Genomic DNA, 18,316 nt, shown 5'->3' on the forward strand with positions numbered 1-18,316 from the left:
ATGAAAAGTGTCTCGTATTGACCTTTTCAACTCCTTGACTTTGTTATTCACTTGAAATCACAAAGAATTGTTAAAAAAGCAGAACTTTTTCTGGTTGCTTGCAGCACTCTCTCTTGGACTCTGTCACTCTTTTCACAAGTCTTTAGGTCTGCTTGTCACACTGTGGCAGACTCAACCATGCGTAAGTTTGGTCTCTCCATGCAGGGGTAGAGGAGGAGCTCTTTTGAGCAGTGCTTGTTAACACAGCAGTACGAACACATTCTTTGTTCAGACAGACACTAGGCAGTACGTCATCGGAGGATCTCAAGGCACTTTACACAGATTGATTAAACTCTTCACAACAGTGGTATTACACAAGGGGTGCTGAAACTCGCTATACTTCAGTGAGCTATGTCCTCCCAGGACTGAATTCTACTTTTATCTAAAAAAAAACAAAAAACAAAATGTCTCTTCCCCTCACTGAGATATTACAAGAAGAGCCACCACCATTTTAGTCAGATCAGTCCTAAAGTACAGCTTGGCTCAGCTCTCTCAAATGCAGAAATAGCAGTATTTAAAATAATACTGCAAAAAGAACAGGAGTACTTGTAAAAAGAACAGGAGTACTTGTGGCACCTTAGAGACTAACAAATTTATTAGAGCATAAGCTTTCGTGGGCTGCAGCCCACTTCATCAGATGCATATAATGGAACATATAGTAAGAAATATATATACATACAGAGAACATGAAAAGGTGGAAGTTGCCATACCAACTCTAAGAGGCTAATTAATTAAGATGAAAGTTTTTTTTCTCCTGCTGATAATAGCTCATCTTAATTACCGTAATTAGCCTCTTAGAGTTGGTATGGGAACTTCCACCTTTTCATGTTCTCTGTCTGTATATATATCTTCTTACTATATGTTCCATTCTATGCATCTGATGAAGTGGGCTGTAGCCCACGAAAGCTTATACTCAAATAAATTTGTTAGTCTCTAAGCTGCCACAAGTACTCCTGTTCTTTTTGCGGATACAGACTAACACGGCTGCTACTCTAAAATAATACTGGGTCATTCCCAACCCTCAGCCAAGCACAAGAAAGAGTAGCAACATGAAACAAGTTTGGGGCCAAACCTCTGGTGGTGGTCAGAGTGGGGGAGGGAGGAAGCAGTTGGCTCCACTGCTTGTCCTCCCTTGGCCCTATATCCTGCAAAGACCCCTCTCTGGGATTGTGTCTCCGCAGAACCAGTGGGTGGAGTAAAAGGGAAGGTGTCGAGATGCAGCATTGTTCAGACAGAGGCTGACAAGATTTCCAAGCAGAAATCCGCTGCTCCTCAGATCAGCAATAATTTCCCCTGTGGCCTGCCAGAACCCCCACTGACAGAAATATTTTTGATTCAGTTGCCAGGAGTGAGGGAAGAACACATGACTTCTAAGGAAGGTGAGAGTTATGGGAGCTGTACAGAGACCATGGGCCTCTACATGGATGCTCCTGTGCTTGTGGGTCCACATGTATCTAAGCACCTTTGTAGGTTCAGTGAATCAAACACCCTGACAATTCCATGGAATTTAGAGGAGACACTGAAAATTATTGGCAAAGTAATTTAATTTTTAGCCAAATTATTTTATAAAGGTTTTCTCCAGTGTGAGAGTACCTCATTGAAACTCACAAAGCAAACAAGTTTAATCTTGTCAGCTGCTATTGATTTTTTTTTTTGCTTTTATGCAATAGCATGATCTGATAGTCATCAGAATGTCACAAGCTAGTGTAATCTGTGTCTCCCTAAAGTTAAAATCCTTGATTCAACCACACTGGGATTTTTTTTTTCTCCCTGCATGAAAATAAAAAGATTGCATACAGTCCCTCGTGATCGCAAAGGCTGAAACCTCTGTTGCAACCTGCAAGCAGCTGACTCCTGGAAGTTCACCCTCAGAGAAACCTGAGTTGATAATCTCCTTATCAATAAATGTTACACAATTAAAGGAATTATTATGGGTGGATTTCAATGAGAAGAATAACAGTTAGGTACAATTGAAAATGTACAAAATTCTTTTTCTTCTCTCTTTCTTTCCTTTTGGAAAGGATGTACTATGTGAAAAATCGGTGATCTGGGCTTATCCATGCTTTTACAGGATAAGCTCAGATTTCTGCAGCTTTAATAAAAACCTTATGTTTGTAAGCGCCTTACAGATAACTAATGGGCACTCAAGCAAAAAAAAAAATGATGTAATTTTTTAAAGAGGAAACCAAGATATTTATTCTTTTAAAATGTTGGTTGTTGAACAGCAAAGACTTCAAGGAACATGGTAGGGTGTGTAAAACCCACTTTTTTTAGGATAACAGCATAATGAAAAGGCTGGTCCTGAAGCAGGCTGAAGCTCAGTTATGAGTTATCCATTTTCATCATAATTTCCCCTGAATATAGAATTGTACAGTTGCTTTCCAGTCCCAGTACAACCTCTTGGCTTTATTCTCCCAAAAATTATGTACCTTCATTCTTTCTATAGATCTTCTGCATGCCAGAAAAAATGCAATGGCTGCACATACTATATCGATTAATTATTTTTGGAATGTACAAGATCTTTAATGGACTATTATCGTACATTGTAAAGGAACATGGTAATGTACATTTTGCATAGTTATAGAATCATAGGTCTGGAAGGGACCTAGAAAGGTCTTCTAGTCCAGTTCCCTGTACTCAAGGCAGGACTAAGTATTATCTAGACCATTGCTGACAGGGGTTTGTCTAACCTGCTCTTAAAAGTCTCCAATGACAGAGATTCCTCAACCTCTCTAGGCAATTTATTCCAGTGCTTAACCACTCTGACAGTTTTTCCTAATGTCCAACCTAAACCTCCCAGCTGAGGCCTTATCAGCGCAGAGTAGAATGGAAGAATTACTTTTCATGTCTTGTTTACAATACTCCTGCGAATACATCCCAGAATGATGTTTGCTTTTTTTGTAACAGTGTTATACTATTGACTCATTTAGCTTGTGATCCACTATGACCCTCAAATCTCTTTCTGCTGTACTCCTTCCTAGGCAGTCATTTCCCAGTTTGTATGTGTGCAACTGATTGTTCTTTCATAAGTGGAGTACTTAGGATTTGTCCTTCTTGAATTTCATCCTATTACAGTTTCTCCACTTTGTCAAGATCATTTTGATCATTTCTCCAGTTTGTCAAGATCATTTTGAATTTTAATCCTATTCTCCAAAGCACTTGCAACTCCTCCCAGCTTGGTATCATCTGCAAACTTTAAGTGTACTCTCTATGCCATTATTTAAAGCATTAATGAAGATATTGAGCAGAACTGGACCCAGAACTGATCCCTGTGGGACCCCACGTGATGTGCCCTTCCAGCTTGACTGTGAACCACTGATAACTACTCTCTGGGAATGGTTTTCCAATCAGTTATGCAACCACCTTATAGTAGCTCCATCTAGGTTATATTTTCCTAGTTTGTTTATGAGAAGGCCATGCAAGACAGTATCAAAAGCTTTACTAAAGTCAAGATATACCACATCTACCACTTTTCCCCCGTCCACAAGGCTTGTTACCTTGTCAAAGAAAGCTATTAAGTTGGTTTGACAGAATTTGTTCTTGACAAATCCATGCTGACTGTTACTTCTCACCTTACTATCTTCTAGGTGTTTGCAAATTGATTGCTTATTTATTTGCTCCATTATCTTTCCAGGTACTGAAGTTAAGTTGACTGGCCTGTAATTCCCCAGGTTGTCCTTATTCCTCTTTTTATAGATGGGCTAATATAGTGCCATTTTCTAGTCTTCTGGAATCTCTCCAATCTTCTATGGCTTTTCCAAGATAATCGCTAATGGCTCAGATATCTCCTCAGTCAGCTTCTTGAGTATTCTAGGATGTATTTCATCAGGCACTGATGAATCATAGAAGTTTAGGGTCAGAAGAGACCTCAGGAGGTTATATAGTCCAACCCCCTGCTCAAAGCAGGACCAACCCTAACTAAATCATCCTAGCCAGGGCTTTGTCAAACCAGGCCTTAAAAACCTCTAAGGATGGAGATTCCACCACCTCCCTAGGTAACCCATTCCAGTGCTTCACTACCCTCCTAGTGAAATAGTGTTTCCTAATATCCAACCTAGACCTCCCCCACTGCAACTTGAGACCACTGCTCTGTGTTCTGTCATCTGCCACCACTGAGAACAGCCGAGCTCCATCCTCTTTGGAACCCCCCTTCAGGTAGTTGAAGGCTGCTATCAACTCCCCCCTCACTCGTCTCTTCTGCAGACTAAATAAGCCCAGCCTCTTCTCATAAGTCATGTGCCCCACCCCCTAATCATTTTCGTTACCCTCTCCTGGACTCTTTCCAATTTGTCTACATCCTTTCTGTAGCGGGGGGGTGGGGGGCGGCCCAAAACTGGTCTCAATGCTCCAGATGTGGCCTCACCAATGTTGAATAGAGGGGAATAATCACTTCCCTTGATCTGCTCTTTCAAGGCAAGTTGCTCTTTCAAGGCAAGTTGCTCCTGGGGAGAATATCTCAGTAATAATCCCCTTAGCACAGGCACTGCAAATCTGCTCAGTCCTTACTCTCTCTCTCTCTCTCTCTCTCTTCACACTGCATTTAATAGCCAGACAAAATCTAGGCCTATCTATGGAAATTGATAACTGGGGCCAAATTCCTCCCTTGCCTTCCTTCCCTCCCCCAACCCAAACTCAAGTGTGCCTTCAAAATACACACACAGCTGAGGTGAAGCAGAATAGGAAACCATGTGACTAAGACACACATTACATCACATATTCAATTTCTTCTTGCTTGATCTCACCACTAGAAAATAATTGAAAGAGTACGTAGCAAGACGGTCCCTTTTTAAACTTCCAGTCACTCACAGATTTTGCACTTTTAAAACGATTCAACATGTGGTAGGCACTGCCACTTCAGGGCAAAAGTTAAGTATATCAAGTCAACTAACCTTTAAAAGAGTTCATCAATTTGGATATTCTGGAACATGAACCATGCCAATTGAGCCTTTGGGAAATATATCCAAACTTGCAAGCTTAATTCAAAAAGATCCCACTGGTATATCTTCATATCTTCAAGCATGACCTTTTTAAAAAAAATACTATTTTCATTCTGCTCTTCTAAAGGATGGAAACCTAGTTGAGTGCAGTCCCTTGTTAGTGTGCAGAAATCTGTAAAAATCCTGAACTTGATTTACAAACAGAATATTTTGGATGGTGTAGTGTTTTATCACTTTTGTACCAAGATCCTTTTCCTCTTTTGCATACTTCAGCTGGACCTTTAAATAATGAGTGTTCACTAGAGGTTATATTCAGACCTGGTTTAAGTGAGTACAACTCCAGTGAAGTCAAAGGAGACACACCTATTTCCACAAGGTCTCAATTTGAAATCCAGTTTCAACCAGTGTTCCAATACTGTATAATTAAACACTAAATACGTTGCATGAAAAAACATGAAGGTTGAGTCCCTATGAGAGTTGACTGCAAATAAATCAAAATCTGAATTCAAGATGCCAAAGCACTCTGGGTCTGATCCTGTGCCCAGTGAGGTTAATGGCGAAGTTCCCACGGCCCTCAATGGTGCAGGATCAAGGCCTAAATGTACATCCACAAGAGGTCATAAAAAGCACAGGGTTCTAAAAATTATCAATCTTTGAAACCAACGGAGATGCACCCACTTACACTAAGTCTGAATTTGGCTTTGTAAGTGCAAAAGATGGTTATTACAGGTGTAGAGAATGACTCTTATTATGAACCAGTTCTTTATATACTGTAGAGTTTCTTCAGGTCATGCCTAAGTGAAATGTGAGCCAATTTCTAGAGTAATCATATGTAAGTCAATGTACCAAAACATTAAAAACACAGACACAATTAAACTGTCTGTTCAAATAATAAATCTTACTTGATTTTTTCCCATTAAAATATCAGTGCTTCAGAAAACCTCTTTCCTATGAAGGGCAAGCATGGGAAACATTTCTGCCCTTCATGGGTTTTCCAGTAAGGGTATGTCTACACTTCCGTCAGACGGCACATATAGGCATCCCCAGCCAGCTTTGACTGAGACAGCCACTGTGACCACACTGCTATTTTTAGCAAGCTAGCTCCATCAAAGCTAGCTTGGGTATGTCTACATGTGCTGCCATCACATCTCCTGATAGCAGAGTAGACGTACCCAACGAAGACTGCAGCTTTCATTCCCCAACAGGATTCCATGGTAACTACACAAGTGGGAAGTTATCTGGAGAGAAATGGACTCCTCTCTGCCCAGCAATGCCATTTTTGGCACTGTCCCAGTCCCATACACATTCTCTGCCCCCCAGACAGCTGCTGTGCACTGCGACGGCCTGATCCCCCAATGGAGGTTTTAATCGCCAGGGACTTCTGCCATGCATTATGTCTGTATAAGCAGGAGACAGAATGATGGCTAATTTGGCTCAGTTAGGTTCCTGCATTACCTCTATTACAGCAACAGCTCCTGTTATCTGCTGCCAGCTCTTCCAATAGACATTGCCATATCACTGCAATTATTATGATTTAAACACCTGTATCTCATCAATGACGATAGAAACTTGTGGCAGCATGTTCAGTGGTGCTGAGCACCCACAATAATCCTTGACTGAAAATCAGATCATTAGCATCCATGGATGGGATGCTCAAGAGAGCCTAGACACCTAATTCCTATTTAATTCAATGGGCAATAAATGCCTCAGAACTTTCAAACATCCCACTGGATGCCTATTTGCATTTTATACATGCCTTTAAAAGTCTGGCCCTAAGTGACAGCAGGTATGTCTACACTGCAGTAAAACGTGTGACTGGTCCCAGCTGACTCGGGCTATGGGGTTATAAAACTGCACTATACATGTCCTGGCTCAGACTGGAGCCCGAGCCCAAGCATCTAAACTACAATTTTATAGCCCCTCAGCTGGAGTCAGCTGACACAGGTCAGCCACAGGTGTTTTATTGCAGAGTAGACATAACCTTTGGGGCCTAAGTGATGTAGGAGTGACTCTCGGTGGAACATGTTCTCCTAAGTCACTTATGTGCTTTTTAAAATGTCAGCCTACATGAAGAACATCCAACTGAAAAAGGAGAATTTGAGAGTGTTGGGACACTTCATGCCAGTCTTGATAATAGCTTTAGCTATAAATCTCAGCTGTACTTCTTGTCTACCATTCTGCTTATGCCCTGGTTTTTCATTTTTAGAGGTTTTAAGTACAGCCTGTTCAGCATTTTCAAATACAGGGGTTTTAATATGTGAGTCCCAGACTGAGTATGAAACTTTTGAAAATACATTTAATTGTGTTTTTTAAACCCTCTGTATTTGGTCACTTGAACTCTTCCCAGTGTTCCAAGTCCCACAGCCTCTGGTGTTCTCTTAGCCCTGGCTCTTGGAGTCGTGAATACGAGAATCTCATTATTTCTTTTAAATGAAAGCGAAGTTGCTAGAAAAAAGTTGTGGAGAAAAGCTTGAAAATGTCACATGAATATACTATATGGGTTCACAAACCAGTAGGCAATTAAAAAGAACTCCTGTGTCATTTTTAATCCCTCAAGATTTAAGCCAATCTCATGGGTTTTGTGGTCCTGATTTATGATTTTTTAAACACTTATAGTTGGCAATATTGTTTTCCTTTAGTTCCCCAGTCAAGCTAAAAGACTTCCCTTTTGCTGGCATGCATCCTGTAAGTACTATTTACATAGCAGGAGAAAGCAGAGTTTACTAGAGAAAATCTATTAAAAATATTGGAGAGAAATTCAGTGGACCCTATTATAACACAATCCTTGCTGGAAATTTTCTGGGAGGACTAGTGCCGCAAGGAGATCTGCAACTGATCACAAAAGAGAGAGGGCAGTCATGTATATGTTGTAGTGCTCCTTGACTAATTGGAGTCAGTTGTGGTTGGGAAGCATTCAGTAGGTTTTAGTGCAAAATCTGGAGTACATGCACTGAAGCTGATGAACTCAGCAGCATGTTAGAGCAGAGCCTGGTGCTGAAAACCATCCCAGTTACTATTTATTTTGTCTGTGTGCTGTGCAATAAACACTGTGCTTTCAGGCTGGCTTTCCTGCAAGGTACTCTCAAAGAGGCACTGACTATAAAAAACAAAACAAAAAAAACCCCACAGATGACCTCGTGTGTCAATCCTGTTTTGAAGGGTCAGAGCGTGGTATAGATTCACCCTCATGAAGCAGATGCATTTTAACACCTGTAATTTGCAGGTTAGATTTTTGGGTGACTGCTTCCAGTTTGGCTTGCTTTCTAGGAGGCTATAATGGAGAGTTACAGATGGTTTAAGAGGGATTCAGTGAATAGTCAGGTTGCATTTGCTAGCTGGATATAAGATTAGGAAGGAAAGTCCACAGAAATCTTTCTGCAAGGGGGGGAGGGTTGTAGCTTTGAAACAAACTTTTTTTGTAAGTTAATTTATTGCTTGAAAAATGTCGGATTGATACCACTGAAAATTGACATCTGCTGTTGAGACACGGAACAGGGTAGAATCTCAGGCAGTAGAAGTCCAAACTTTCCCTTCTGCCCTGCCCAGATGCTTTGGCTCCAACTTGCACAGACACCTTTGAGGATCAGTTTCCATCATGCCTATTCAATCTTGCCGCAGTGCTAAGACTGCCATATATGATGATGTTTTTGTCACATTGAGAACTCTCCCTGGGAACTGGGCAGACAATAATACCCTTCATAAGAGCAACAACCTTTTGCTGCTACTGATTAGGGTTGAATTTGAATCAGGTACATAAAGGAATCAAAAGCTCTGTCCCATTAGCACTGTCTTGAGCGCCTTGGAGTGAAGCATTTTAAGAATAGGTGAGGGGGAGGAACGTGATCTAGTAATGACTTTGAGTCTGTCTTAGTCCTTGACAGCTTCTTTAAACGAAGACAGATTTATATGGTTAGAAAGACTTTTGTAGCATTTTTAGGAGTGCCCACTGAAGTGTGCTTTTATGGTTTTGACATTTCACTTGTTGTCGATTTTTTCTTTCAAAGGATGCATGGGGTTGATGCCTTGTCATATTAGTCAGTTCGACTTGGATTCCCTTCATCCTCCTCTTTGAACATCAGTCACTCGTATGGCTAGGGTTCTCGTCACTGTCAGAACTACCCTTGCCAAGTAGCCATCATTTCCCTTATACTCACTGCTGAGGAATATTTTATACACCTGACTCTAAATGTCTTTCTTTAGCCCTTCGCCCATAGTCTCTCAGTGAAAATGGTGAAAGATGGTTTTCCACATTCATCCACAAATGTGTGTGTGTGTGTGTGTGTGTACGTACACAAAAGATGTGGGACCAGTTCTTGGACTCATCCATTTCACACTGATCCAGCAGTGCAAAAGCAGAGGGATAGCTGTCATCTCAGGGCAGCTGGGGTTCCCCTGATGTACAGGGGCCAGGTGGTGTAAGGCTGGTGCATCTGTTCTACATCACGTGCTTCCCTCCATCCCAAGCATGACAGGGGTATGAAAGGAAAGAGCAGGATTACAATGTGTTCCAGTGTTCAGTGGCTCATGAAACAGCTCCCCGGGTACTGTTCTAATCCATGGACTTGAGAGCAGCCCTTACACTGCTCTAGGTTACAATAGTTCATCCCCTGGTGGGGCTGAGGATTAGAGTAATAGAAAAGGTGTCTTAGATCTAGCTCATAGGATGGGGGACAATGGGAGAGTTTCCAAAGAACTTGAAACAAACATCAGCCCCTTCTGAACAGGGCCAGCTCCAGGTTTTGCTGCCCCAAGCAAAAAAAAAAAAAAAAAATGGCCGGAGTGCCGCCCCTTGAAAAGGGCCGCCCCACGCACATGCTTGAAACGCTGGTCCCTAGAATTGGCCCTGCTTCTGAAAGTCACCTCCATGTTTGGTGTTAAACTGCATCATTTCAGGAGCATTGTTTATATCTAGTGTATTGATTTTTTTCTTGTAGAGCCCTCTGGTTAATTCATTTTTAAAATGTTGTACAATCTTCACTTGTATTTAATTGCAGCATCTGATAAGTATGATAAAGAACTAGTTTATCACTTAAACTTCTGTTTCTTTTCTAATCTGGAGCTCACAACAAACATGATTGTGAGGTATTGAATAAATATAGGAAGGTGAATTTTTTAGTGCAATAATTTGTTACATTTCTTCAGCAATATTAAGAATAGAATACAATAGGATACATTTTATTCACTCTCATTTTTAAAGATGGCTGGTGAAGGATTTAGAGGCTGATATAACCCTTTTCACATTTAGGGCACTGGCTAGAACCAAACCCAGGTCAGTAGTGATCCAAAGTTGTTCACACAAGAATAGATTCCACCACTCTTACTCACACTGAGCAGCACCTTACTCTGCAAATAATCCGTTTTATTTGTATGATTTAACAGGAGTATATTCAAATACAGACATTATTCAGCATGAAGAAGGGGGTGGCATCTTGTCCTAAACAACTATGAACAATCAGATAGCTGCTTGTTGGCCTCTGAAAATAATCAGTTTAGTGGTCTCAGGCCAGTTTCCAATGAAAAAGCATCCAGCATTTGGTGGCTGTGCATCTCTGATTAGTTCAACTAAACACCCTGCTTCATACAGATGCATGTACAGATACATATACATATCGATTGCATATCCAAAACTAATTCTTGCAGGCATACCCCGAGTACCTCACACACAAATAAATGCACCTGATATGTATATGGCATAAGCCATTTTCAAAACTACTTTAACACCGTTAGTGTAGATGAGAAATATCTGGAACATGGACTAGAGGAGCACTTTAGCATAGCCCTCTAAAATACAGCAGGTATTTAAGCTATAGACAGCAGGCTTTTAGAAATACTTTCAGAGTACATTTTTAGAGTACAACAATGCATATACAATTCCCATTGAGATTGCTTTGCAATGATATTCTAATGAGGATTCTGTCCTTTTCAGTAACATTCTTAGGATGTGCATTTTTTCTGTTAAAAACAAAATCAGCTTGCAGCTTTCATGGACACTTCTTATTTGGAGACCAAAAAAGTTCCATGTAAAATTCTGCTTTTTAAGTATAAATGACTACTGTGGTATATATTAACTATTAATCTTAATTTCTCTTTTTGGTTTTTCTGAGTGTACTTAGAAGGTGACTGATAACATCTGAAAAAGTGTGGTCCTAAATACAGACTAATGTAAATATTTCTAGTTTTTCCCAATGTAGTAAGGAGAGTAGTATCAATAGATGCCCTGCTCCTGCACGGAAATCAATAAGGCTGTGTGCAGGCACAGGGATCTGCCCATCTGAATCTCATTCAGGATTAGGACCCTTTAAATTGGCATGTAGGTTGCAAATGATTGGGCCACAATAATGATGATGTAAATATTCCAGTGGAGGCTCTTAGGTTCTTCTGCATGGGGGGTTGGGAGGATGCATGCATTTACAAATGTGCATGTGGTGTGTGAAGCACCCAAAATCTGAGAGATCAAACCATTTAAAGTATTTCAGGAAACTAAAGTTATAGAAGCATAAAATATGTAGCAAGCAAGATAGAGGAGATGTTTTGCTAAGATCATAATAGTTTAAAGAAACCAACAGCAAGAAAAAGAGGATGGCATACTATATAGACAGACCCTGACTTGCTTTAGCACAGAATTACCTCTGTTTGGGAGTAAATTTAGTCAGTGTTTGTATATGTTGGAAGAGGATTGGACTCAAAAGATCAAAGCCTGATGCCTTATTCAGGTGAGCAGTCTAAGCAACTGAGTAAGGAGAACAGGATCTGGCACATAGGGAATGTCCAACACCTCCCATTATAAGACCCTGTTTTCAGTTGATTATAACTTTGCCATATATCAATGAGAAAGCTGTTTAGCCACCTTCATTGCCACTCTGTACACATGCCATTCAAGTTGCATTGCTAATTACCCCTAAAGCTAACCATATTATTCACTGTAGATGTATACACTCATCTTCAGGGGTAAGTAGCAATGCAACTTGAGGAGGAAAAAGATGAACCCCCAAAAAGCAAGGCTGAGTGAGTGGCAAATCAGTTGTATCTTCTTATCCTAAGACCAAGAGGCTGGGGCTGTAATCCAAGAGAGGAGAAATATTGTCGGCTGATGAGAGGAAGGAAGGTAAATTGTGGTTAACCAAAGGAATGGTAAACTGGTTGGTAATGCCATTGTTCATTATCAAAAAGAATTCTAGGACCTGAAACAATTGTGCAGTCAGAGTTAACCCTGCAGTACATAACTTAAATAAGAACATTGCTTTAGATGTGATACGCTATTTTATATGGATTAGAGGGGTAATATAAAGTTGCATATTTAAAGAGTAGCTATAGAAAGAGATTACATTGCCATCTTGTTTTCTTTTGATAGCTTCTAGTGCTTTTACTGCTGAGTTAAAATGCAAAGCAGGTCTTAATTCCACTGTGTGTTTCCCTTTCCTGATTGTCAGCTAATGACTATACTAAACCTATATTGGTGACATCAAAACTGCAAGAGATTGCAGTACATTAGCTGAATATAGTCTGATGAACAAAAAATATAAAGCGATATCTGGTGCTTAAATTTCACAAGGGGGAAATGGGAAAATATTTAACTGAGAAATCCAAAATGAGTAAATTATGCTTGCTAAATCAGGTACTGAATCTGGAGATTGCTGTTTAAAGGAGCTTTTTTTTTTTTTTTAAAGGCTGTTTGTTATGCATTCATCAAATCACAGTGTTCCCAGAAAGCCTGAATGTGTTATTGGCATAAAAAAGTCCCTAGAGGTTAGTATATATTCCAGTCACCACAAATCAGATGCCTAAGCACCAGGTCAGGAAGACCTGAAAACCCTGAAACATACCAGCCTTCCTTCCCCCTAAACTTCCCTCTGAGAAGACACCAAGGCATTCCACTATAATGTTCAAGGCTGAGGGGGGATATGATTGCTCTCTTTAAATATATCAGAGGGATAAATACCAGGGAGGGAGAGGAATTATTTCAGCTCAGTACTAATGTGGACACGAGAACAAATGGATATAAACTGGCCGTCGGGAAGTTTAGGCTTGAAATTAGACGAAGGTTTCTAACCATCAGAGGGGTGAAGTTCTGGAACAGCCTTCCGAGGGAAACAGTGGGGGCAAAAGACCTCTCTGGCTTTAAGATTAAGCTTGATAAGTTTATGGAGGGGATGGGTTGATGGGATAACGTGATTTTAGTCAATAGGTCAATAACGTGCCATCGCTGGTAATTAGTAACAATGGTCAATGATGGGATATTAAAAGTTAGTACAGAGAACTTTTTTCCGGAGGGTCTGGCTGGAGAATCTTGTTCGCATGCTCGGGGTTCAGCTGATCGCCATATTTGGGGTTGGGAAGGAATTTTCCTCCAGGGTAGATTGGCAGAGGCCCTGGAGGTTTTTTGCCTTCCTCCGCAGCATGGGGAGGATTCGCTGCGACTTGAAGTCTTTAAATCATGATTTGGGGACTTCAACAGCTGAGTCAAGGGAGAGAATTATTCCAGGAGTGGGTGGGTCAGCTTTTGTGGCCTGCATCATGCGGGAGGTCAGACTAGATGATCATAATGGTCCCTTCTGACCTTAAAGTCTATGAGTCTTTGAGTCTATAATTCATCTCAAAAAAAGAACAAAACAAAAACCCAACCACAGCTGTTACTCTTAAAAAGGCTCTTCCTTGGAAATCTCACCTCAAGTTTCCAGAAAGACCTACTTTAAGTTGTCAGCAGTATAATCGGGAGCAGACCAAATAGATTTTATTTTCTGGCTTCTGAAATTATAACAGAAGCAGAACAGAACCTAGGAACTAATATAGTTGCCCATGTGGAATGGCATGCAGCCATGAGACACAGCCATGATCCTATCAGATTTTACAATTTGAAGAAGGGATGAGTCAGTATTTGGGTGTGACATCTCCCAAAAACCACCTACCTACCTGCTGCAAGAAGTATTGTGGGTGATTATTCAATAGGTAGTGTTCTCCCCTTTGAGAAACTGCTGAACCAATTCTCCAGCATGGTGCTAGTGGGCACTGTGTTACAGAAGGTATTGTTTTTCTTGAGCACTTATAAAACTTTTTGTCAGAACAGGGACATTAGTTCTAGTTCCTTCACCAAATTCCAACTTCAGAAGCTGCATTATAATAATAATATATGGAGATACACCTATCTCATAGAACTGGAAGGGACCTGAAAGGTCATTGAGTCCAATCCCCTGCCTTCACTAGCAGGACCAAGTACTGATTTTCCCCCAGATCCCTAAGTGACCCCCTCAAGGATTGAACTCACAACCCTGGGTTTAGCAGGCCAATGCTCAAACCACTGAGCTATCCCTCCCCATGCAATTTCTACCTACTTACATTTCTCCACAAAGTTTCAATTGGATATTCTTTATCCTTCATTGTTGTGCAACGTTTCTGTGTGCTGTTAAACTGCTGGAATTTTTCACCCCAGAAGCAGTTTCATTTCACTAGTGCATAAAATGATCCCTGCGTACAGTTTAATGGGCCAGTTTTGCTCCCATTAAGGCCCCATTCCTCCAAGTGGCTCCATGTGGGTGGACCCACCATGGTGTTAATACAATGTTAATATGAGAGTTTAAAATTTTCAAGTAATGAAGTGTTAAAGTTAAGGCTCTAGTAGCAACATTAACTCATATTGCATACATGCAGCATCTTCCCTTCCTGCCTTTCTTGCTAAATGGTTACCAGTAATTTAATATAATTCTGTTTATATTAAATATGTCACAAAATGTACAGCATACATAAGGTGCCCAAATTAATGTTGCTGTAAGATTCTTGGTCTGGATCCAGCACTGTGATGCAGCTGCTTTGTGGTGTAGTGCTGATGCAAAGTGACCCGCAAGCTGCTATTGCTGATCACGGGAGGATCAACCCAGCAGCACAGGTAATCCTCCAGTAGTATAGAATCCACCTCAGCTATACCAATATAGAGGGCATGGCCAAGGCATTCCTGCTGATCCTTGGCTGCTATTCAAGACCCTTGAAGTGAAGCATAACTAAGCTATACAAGCTCCTTAAATAGCACAGTTTAGAGCAGCTTTCACCTGTTCTGATTTACACAAAGGTCTTAGCGCACAGCTAGCCTAGAATCAAGGGCACAAATCCAACCTTTGCAGTCCTTGCACCTGAGCTGTGCTGGGTGCTTTTTGGTGGCAGCCTAAGATTTGGGCCCTTGATTTTTGTATTTCCTGACTTTTCTGAATTTTAAGTATGCAGACTTCTCTAAGCTAGGTTGTGGTTTAATATGGTCATGGCCATAATTCCTTCACAAAACCACAGTGTTTGCATTCTAAGTCTCCGCGTTCAGCCCTTTGGGGATTTCTGTGTGGAAGTGCAGCAATAAGCTTCCAAAACAGGAAAAATGTTTATTTGTCCTCTAGTGTGCTCAACAAGGCCTGAAGGGAGTTTGCCCAGATTTAAACAAAAAAAAACCCCCAAAAACCTTCCAGGCAGAGCTTGGAAACTTTCAGCCCAAGACGGGTTTTTATTGGAAAGTTTAAGCATCTGAAAACTAGGAATTAAAGAAATTATTTTGCAACTTAACGCTAGCAGGGTCCAACCAAGCAACCGATACAAGACACCCCAGATTTTACTTAGCTCTATATGGGTGGAGTAGGGACAATTGTGTTAGGAGCCTTCCCCAAACTTCCTGTGCCCAGGTTGACCTTTACTACAGTCCTTGTGCTCCCCTGATTCACAGAATGCCATGAGGTTAGCCCAGCTGCCAGCTCAAGCCTCTCCAAAGGAGATGGAATCATAACCCCACCCTCCTTTCCACCGGTCAGCAGGTATAGAAGCAAGTGAATACATTACCCATGAGAAGGGTGGTTCAGTGCTCAGGTTCCCCCTGCTCTCTCAGGAGCAACAGGTGGCATAATGCTTACACAAGGCACAATGCCCCCCCGAGGTCCCACTGAGGTAGTGCATCTCTGCATAGTCCCCTCAATGCCCAGCTGTGCCTGAAATTACTAAAGTTCTAAGGGCAATGTTTTCAAAAGTACTTAAAATCACTTTTGAAAATTGGACATAAGAGCTGCCATTCTTGGTCAGACCATGATCCATCTTGCCCAGTATCCTGGTTCTGACAATGGCCCATAACAAAGCTTCTTGGGGAGCATACAGAACAGAACAATTATGAAGTGATCCACCCACCTTCCACTCCGGCTTCTGGCAGTCAGAGGTTTAGGGTCACTCCAAGTATGGGATTGTGTCCCTGATCATCTTGGCTAATATCCATTGATGGACCTATCCTCCATGAACGTATCCAGTTCTTTTTTGAAACCACTTATACTTTTGGCCATCACCACATCCCAGACATTGAGTTCCACAGGTTAGTTGTGCACTGTGTGAAAAAGTACTGCCTCTTGTTAACATTAAAACTGCCGCCTATTAATTTCATTGAGTAACCACTGTGTTTTGTATTGTGTGAAAGGGAAAAGAACACTTCTCTATTTCCACACAGTTCATGATTTAGACTCTAAGTCACTTACATGCTTTTGAAAATTTTATCCTAAAGTATGTTACTTCGAAAATATCTACATAGAACATGTGCAGCATCTTTCACAGATGTCTCTATAGGTAGTGTGTAGAATATTGATTTATTCTACGGTAATGTCATGGATAAAATGAATGACCCCACATGCATTAGTCTTAAAATCCTAGTTTATTCATAGCAGAAAATATTCAGCATTTTTACTCAGGCTATTATTGCTCATAATTTGCTTTTATCTTTTAAGTATAGTGATGAATGAAGAGGTGAATAATGCTTCTCCTTTATCTCCTTGCTTCTACAGGAGGAATATTTGAAACTGTGGAAAATGAACCTGTTAATGTTGAAGAATTAGCTTTCAAGTTTGCAGTCACCAACATTAACAGAAACAGAACACTGATGCCTAATACCACATTAACCTATGACATCCAGAGAATTAACCTCTTTGATAGTTTTGAAGCTTCAAGACGAGGTAATTATCTTAATATTTTAATCTTCTGTAATTTGTATGTTCTGTACAGTCTTATGCTTTTACGGTAGCTCAGATATTTATAGACAAAGTATAGCAGGAAAATTCAGTCTACAGCATTATTGGGAGATAGTAGTTAAAGCTGGAAGACACTTATAATTCTTATCTAGTCTTTGATACGCTACCTATATTCTAGCTAAACTCTAACACCACCAAATGGAAGATGGCAGGGCCAACCCAATTCTCTTTAAAAAAATGGATTCACCATAGAATTCTGAAGAAAATGAAAGCAGTCTAGAAGAGAACAGTGAGATGTCATGTCTCATAATTAAGACACATTGATATACATAATTCATGCCAAATTAATTCCAAGGTACTAAGCACAGGGTGAATGAAGAGGTTATCCTGAAATGTTAACACTTTGCGTAACATCAGATGGGTTGCTCTATTCTAACAATTAATAAAAATTGGGCTTGAAAAAGTAAGAAATATATATTCTCATCCATTTATTTTCCCTGAATGGAAGACAAGTGTCTGACACCTCATCTAACATACATGCAGACTAAAAGGCAAAAACTCATTTGGGACTGTCACTTTTTCCTTGGACACAGCCTAATCATTCATTTCTAGAAGACACTCTCAAAGTACGCTAAGAGTCCATAGACAGTAGTTGAGTTCCCTGAATTAAGACACTGTCACAAAATTTGATGGAAACAAGACTAGAAAAAAGAGCCATAAATCACCAAGGATTGAGGATGTGCTTTGCAGTTCATTCATTAAAACAATGTGGGTTACTGTAAAAGCAAATGCATAAAATAAGTTTGCTAGAAGGCAAGCTCAGGATTACTGCAATAGATATGCAGACCCACATTATGAGGCTTGTTAGGAACAATGACTTGCTGACACCTTTTCAGATGTCCAAATTATTAGTATATTTGCCTCATAGCACTCAATGTAATTTATTACTCAACTGAAAAACAACAACAACAACAACAAAACAGTGAGCCGCTTCAGACAAAACATAAAATTCCCTTATAATTTTTTCTTTGTAGTTTTTCTTGTTAATTTGCCTTTCAAATATCATTTCTGGACTCATGCATACGACATAGGTCCTGGTAGGTTTCGACAGACAAAGAATTTCAGATTCCGTATAAAGATCCTACAGTGTAGCTACTGAGAACTACATCTAATCAGAAGATTAGAAATACTGTTAAACTCATATTCCAAACCACATAAAATAAAAATGTTAACTTTTTGTCCTCATAAAACATCGACAGCATCTTTATCATTTAGACATCAATAACCACAATCCTTTAAGAAGGCTTGCAAATTAAACCTTAGAAAGCCATGTTTCATGCTGTGTGTGTACATAGTGCTGCTCATTTG

The 18,316-nt window shown here is 40.3% G+C and overlaps 1 protein-coding gene across 1 annotated transcript in view; it reads left to right on the forward strand.

Annotated features, from left to right (window-relative positions):
* Positions 1-18,316, forward strand: part of LOC113406402 (glutamate receptor ionotropic, kainate 1) — a 214,823-nt gene that overhangs the window by 87,588 nt on the left and 108,919 nt on the right. The window contains exons 2-3 of the mRNA XM_026651092.1: positions 16,766-16,933; positions 17,983-18,045. Of these exons, the coding sequence (XP_026506877.1) occupies positions 16,766-16,933; positions 17,983-18,045 (231 nt within the window). The remainder of the gene's footprint in view (positions 1-16,765; positions 16,934-17,982; positions 18,046-18,316) is intronic.

Source organism: Terrapene carolina, unplaced genomic scaffold (genome assembly GCF_002925995.2).
Source record: "Terrapene carolina triunguis isolate 2854851 unplaced genomic scaffold, T_m_triunguis-2.0 Scaffold30, whole genome shotgun sequence".
Classification (NCBI taxonomy): Eukaryota; Metazoa; Chordata; order Testudines; family Emydidae; genus Terrapene; species Terrapene triunguis.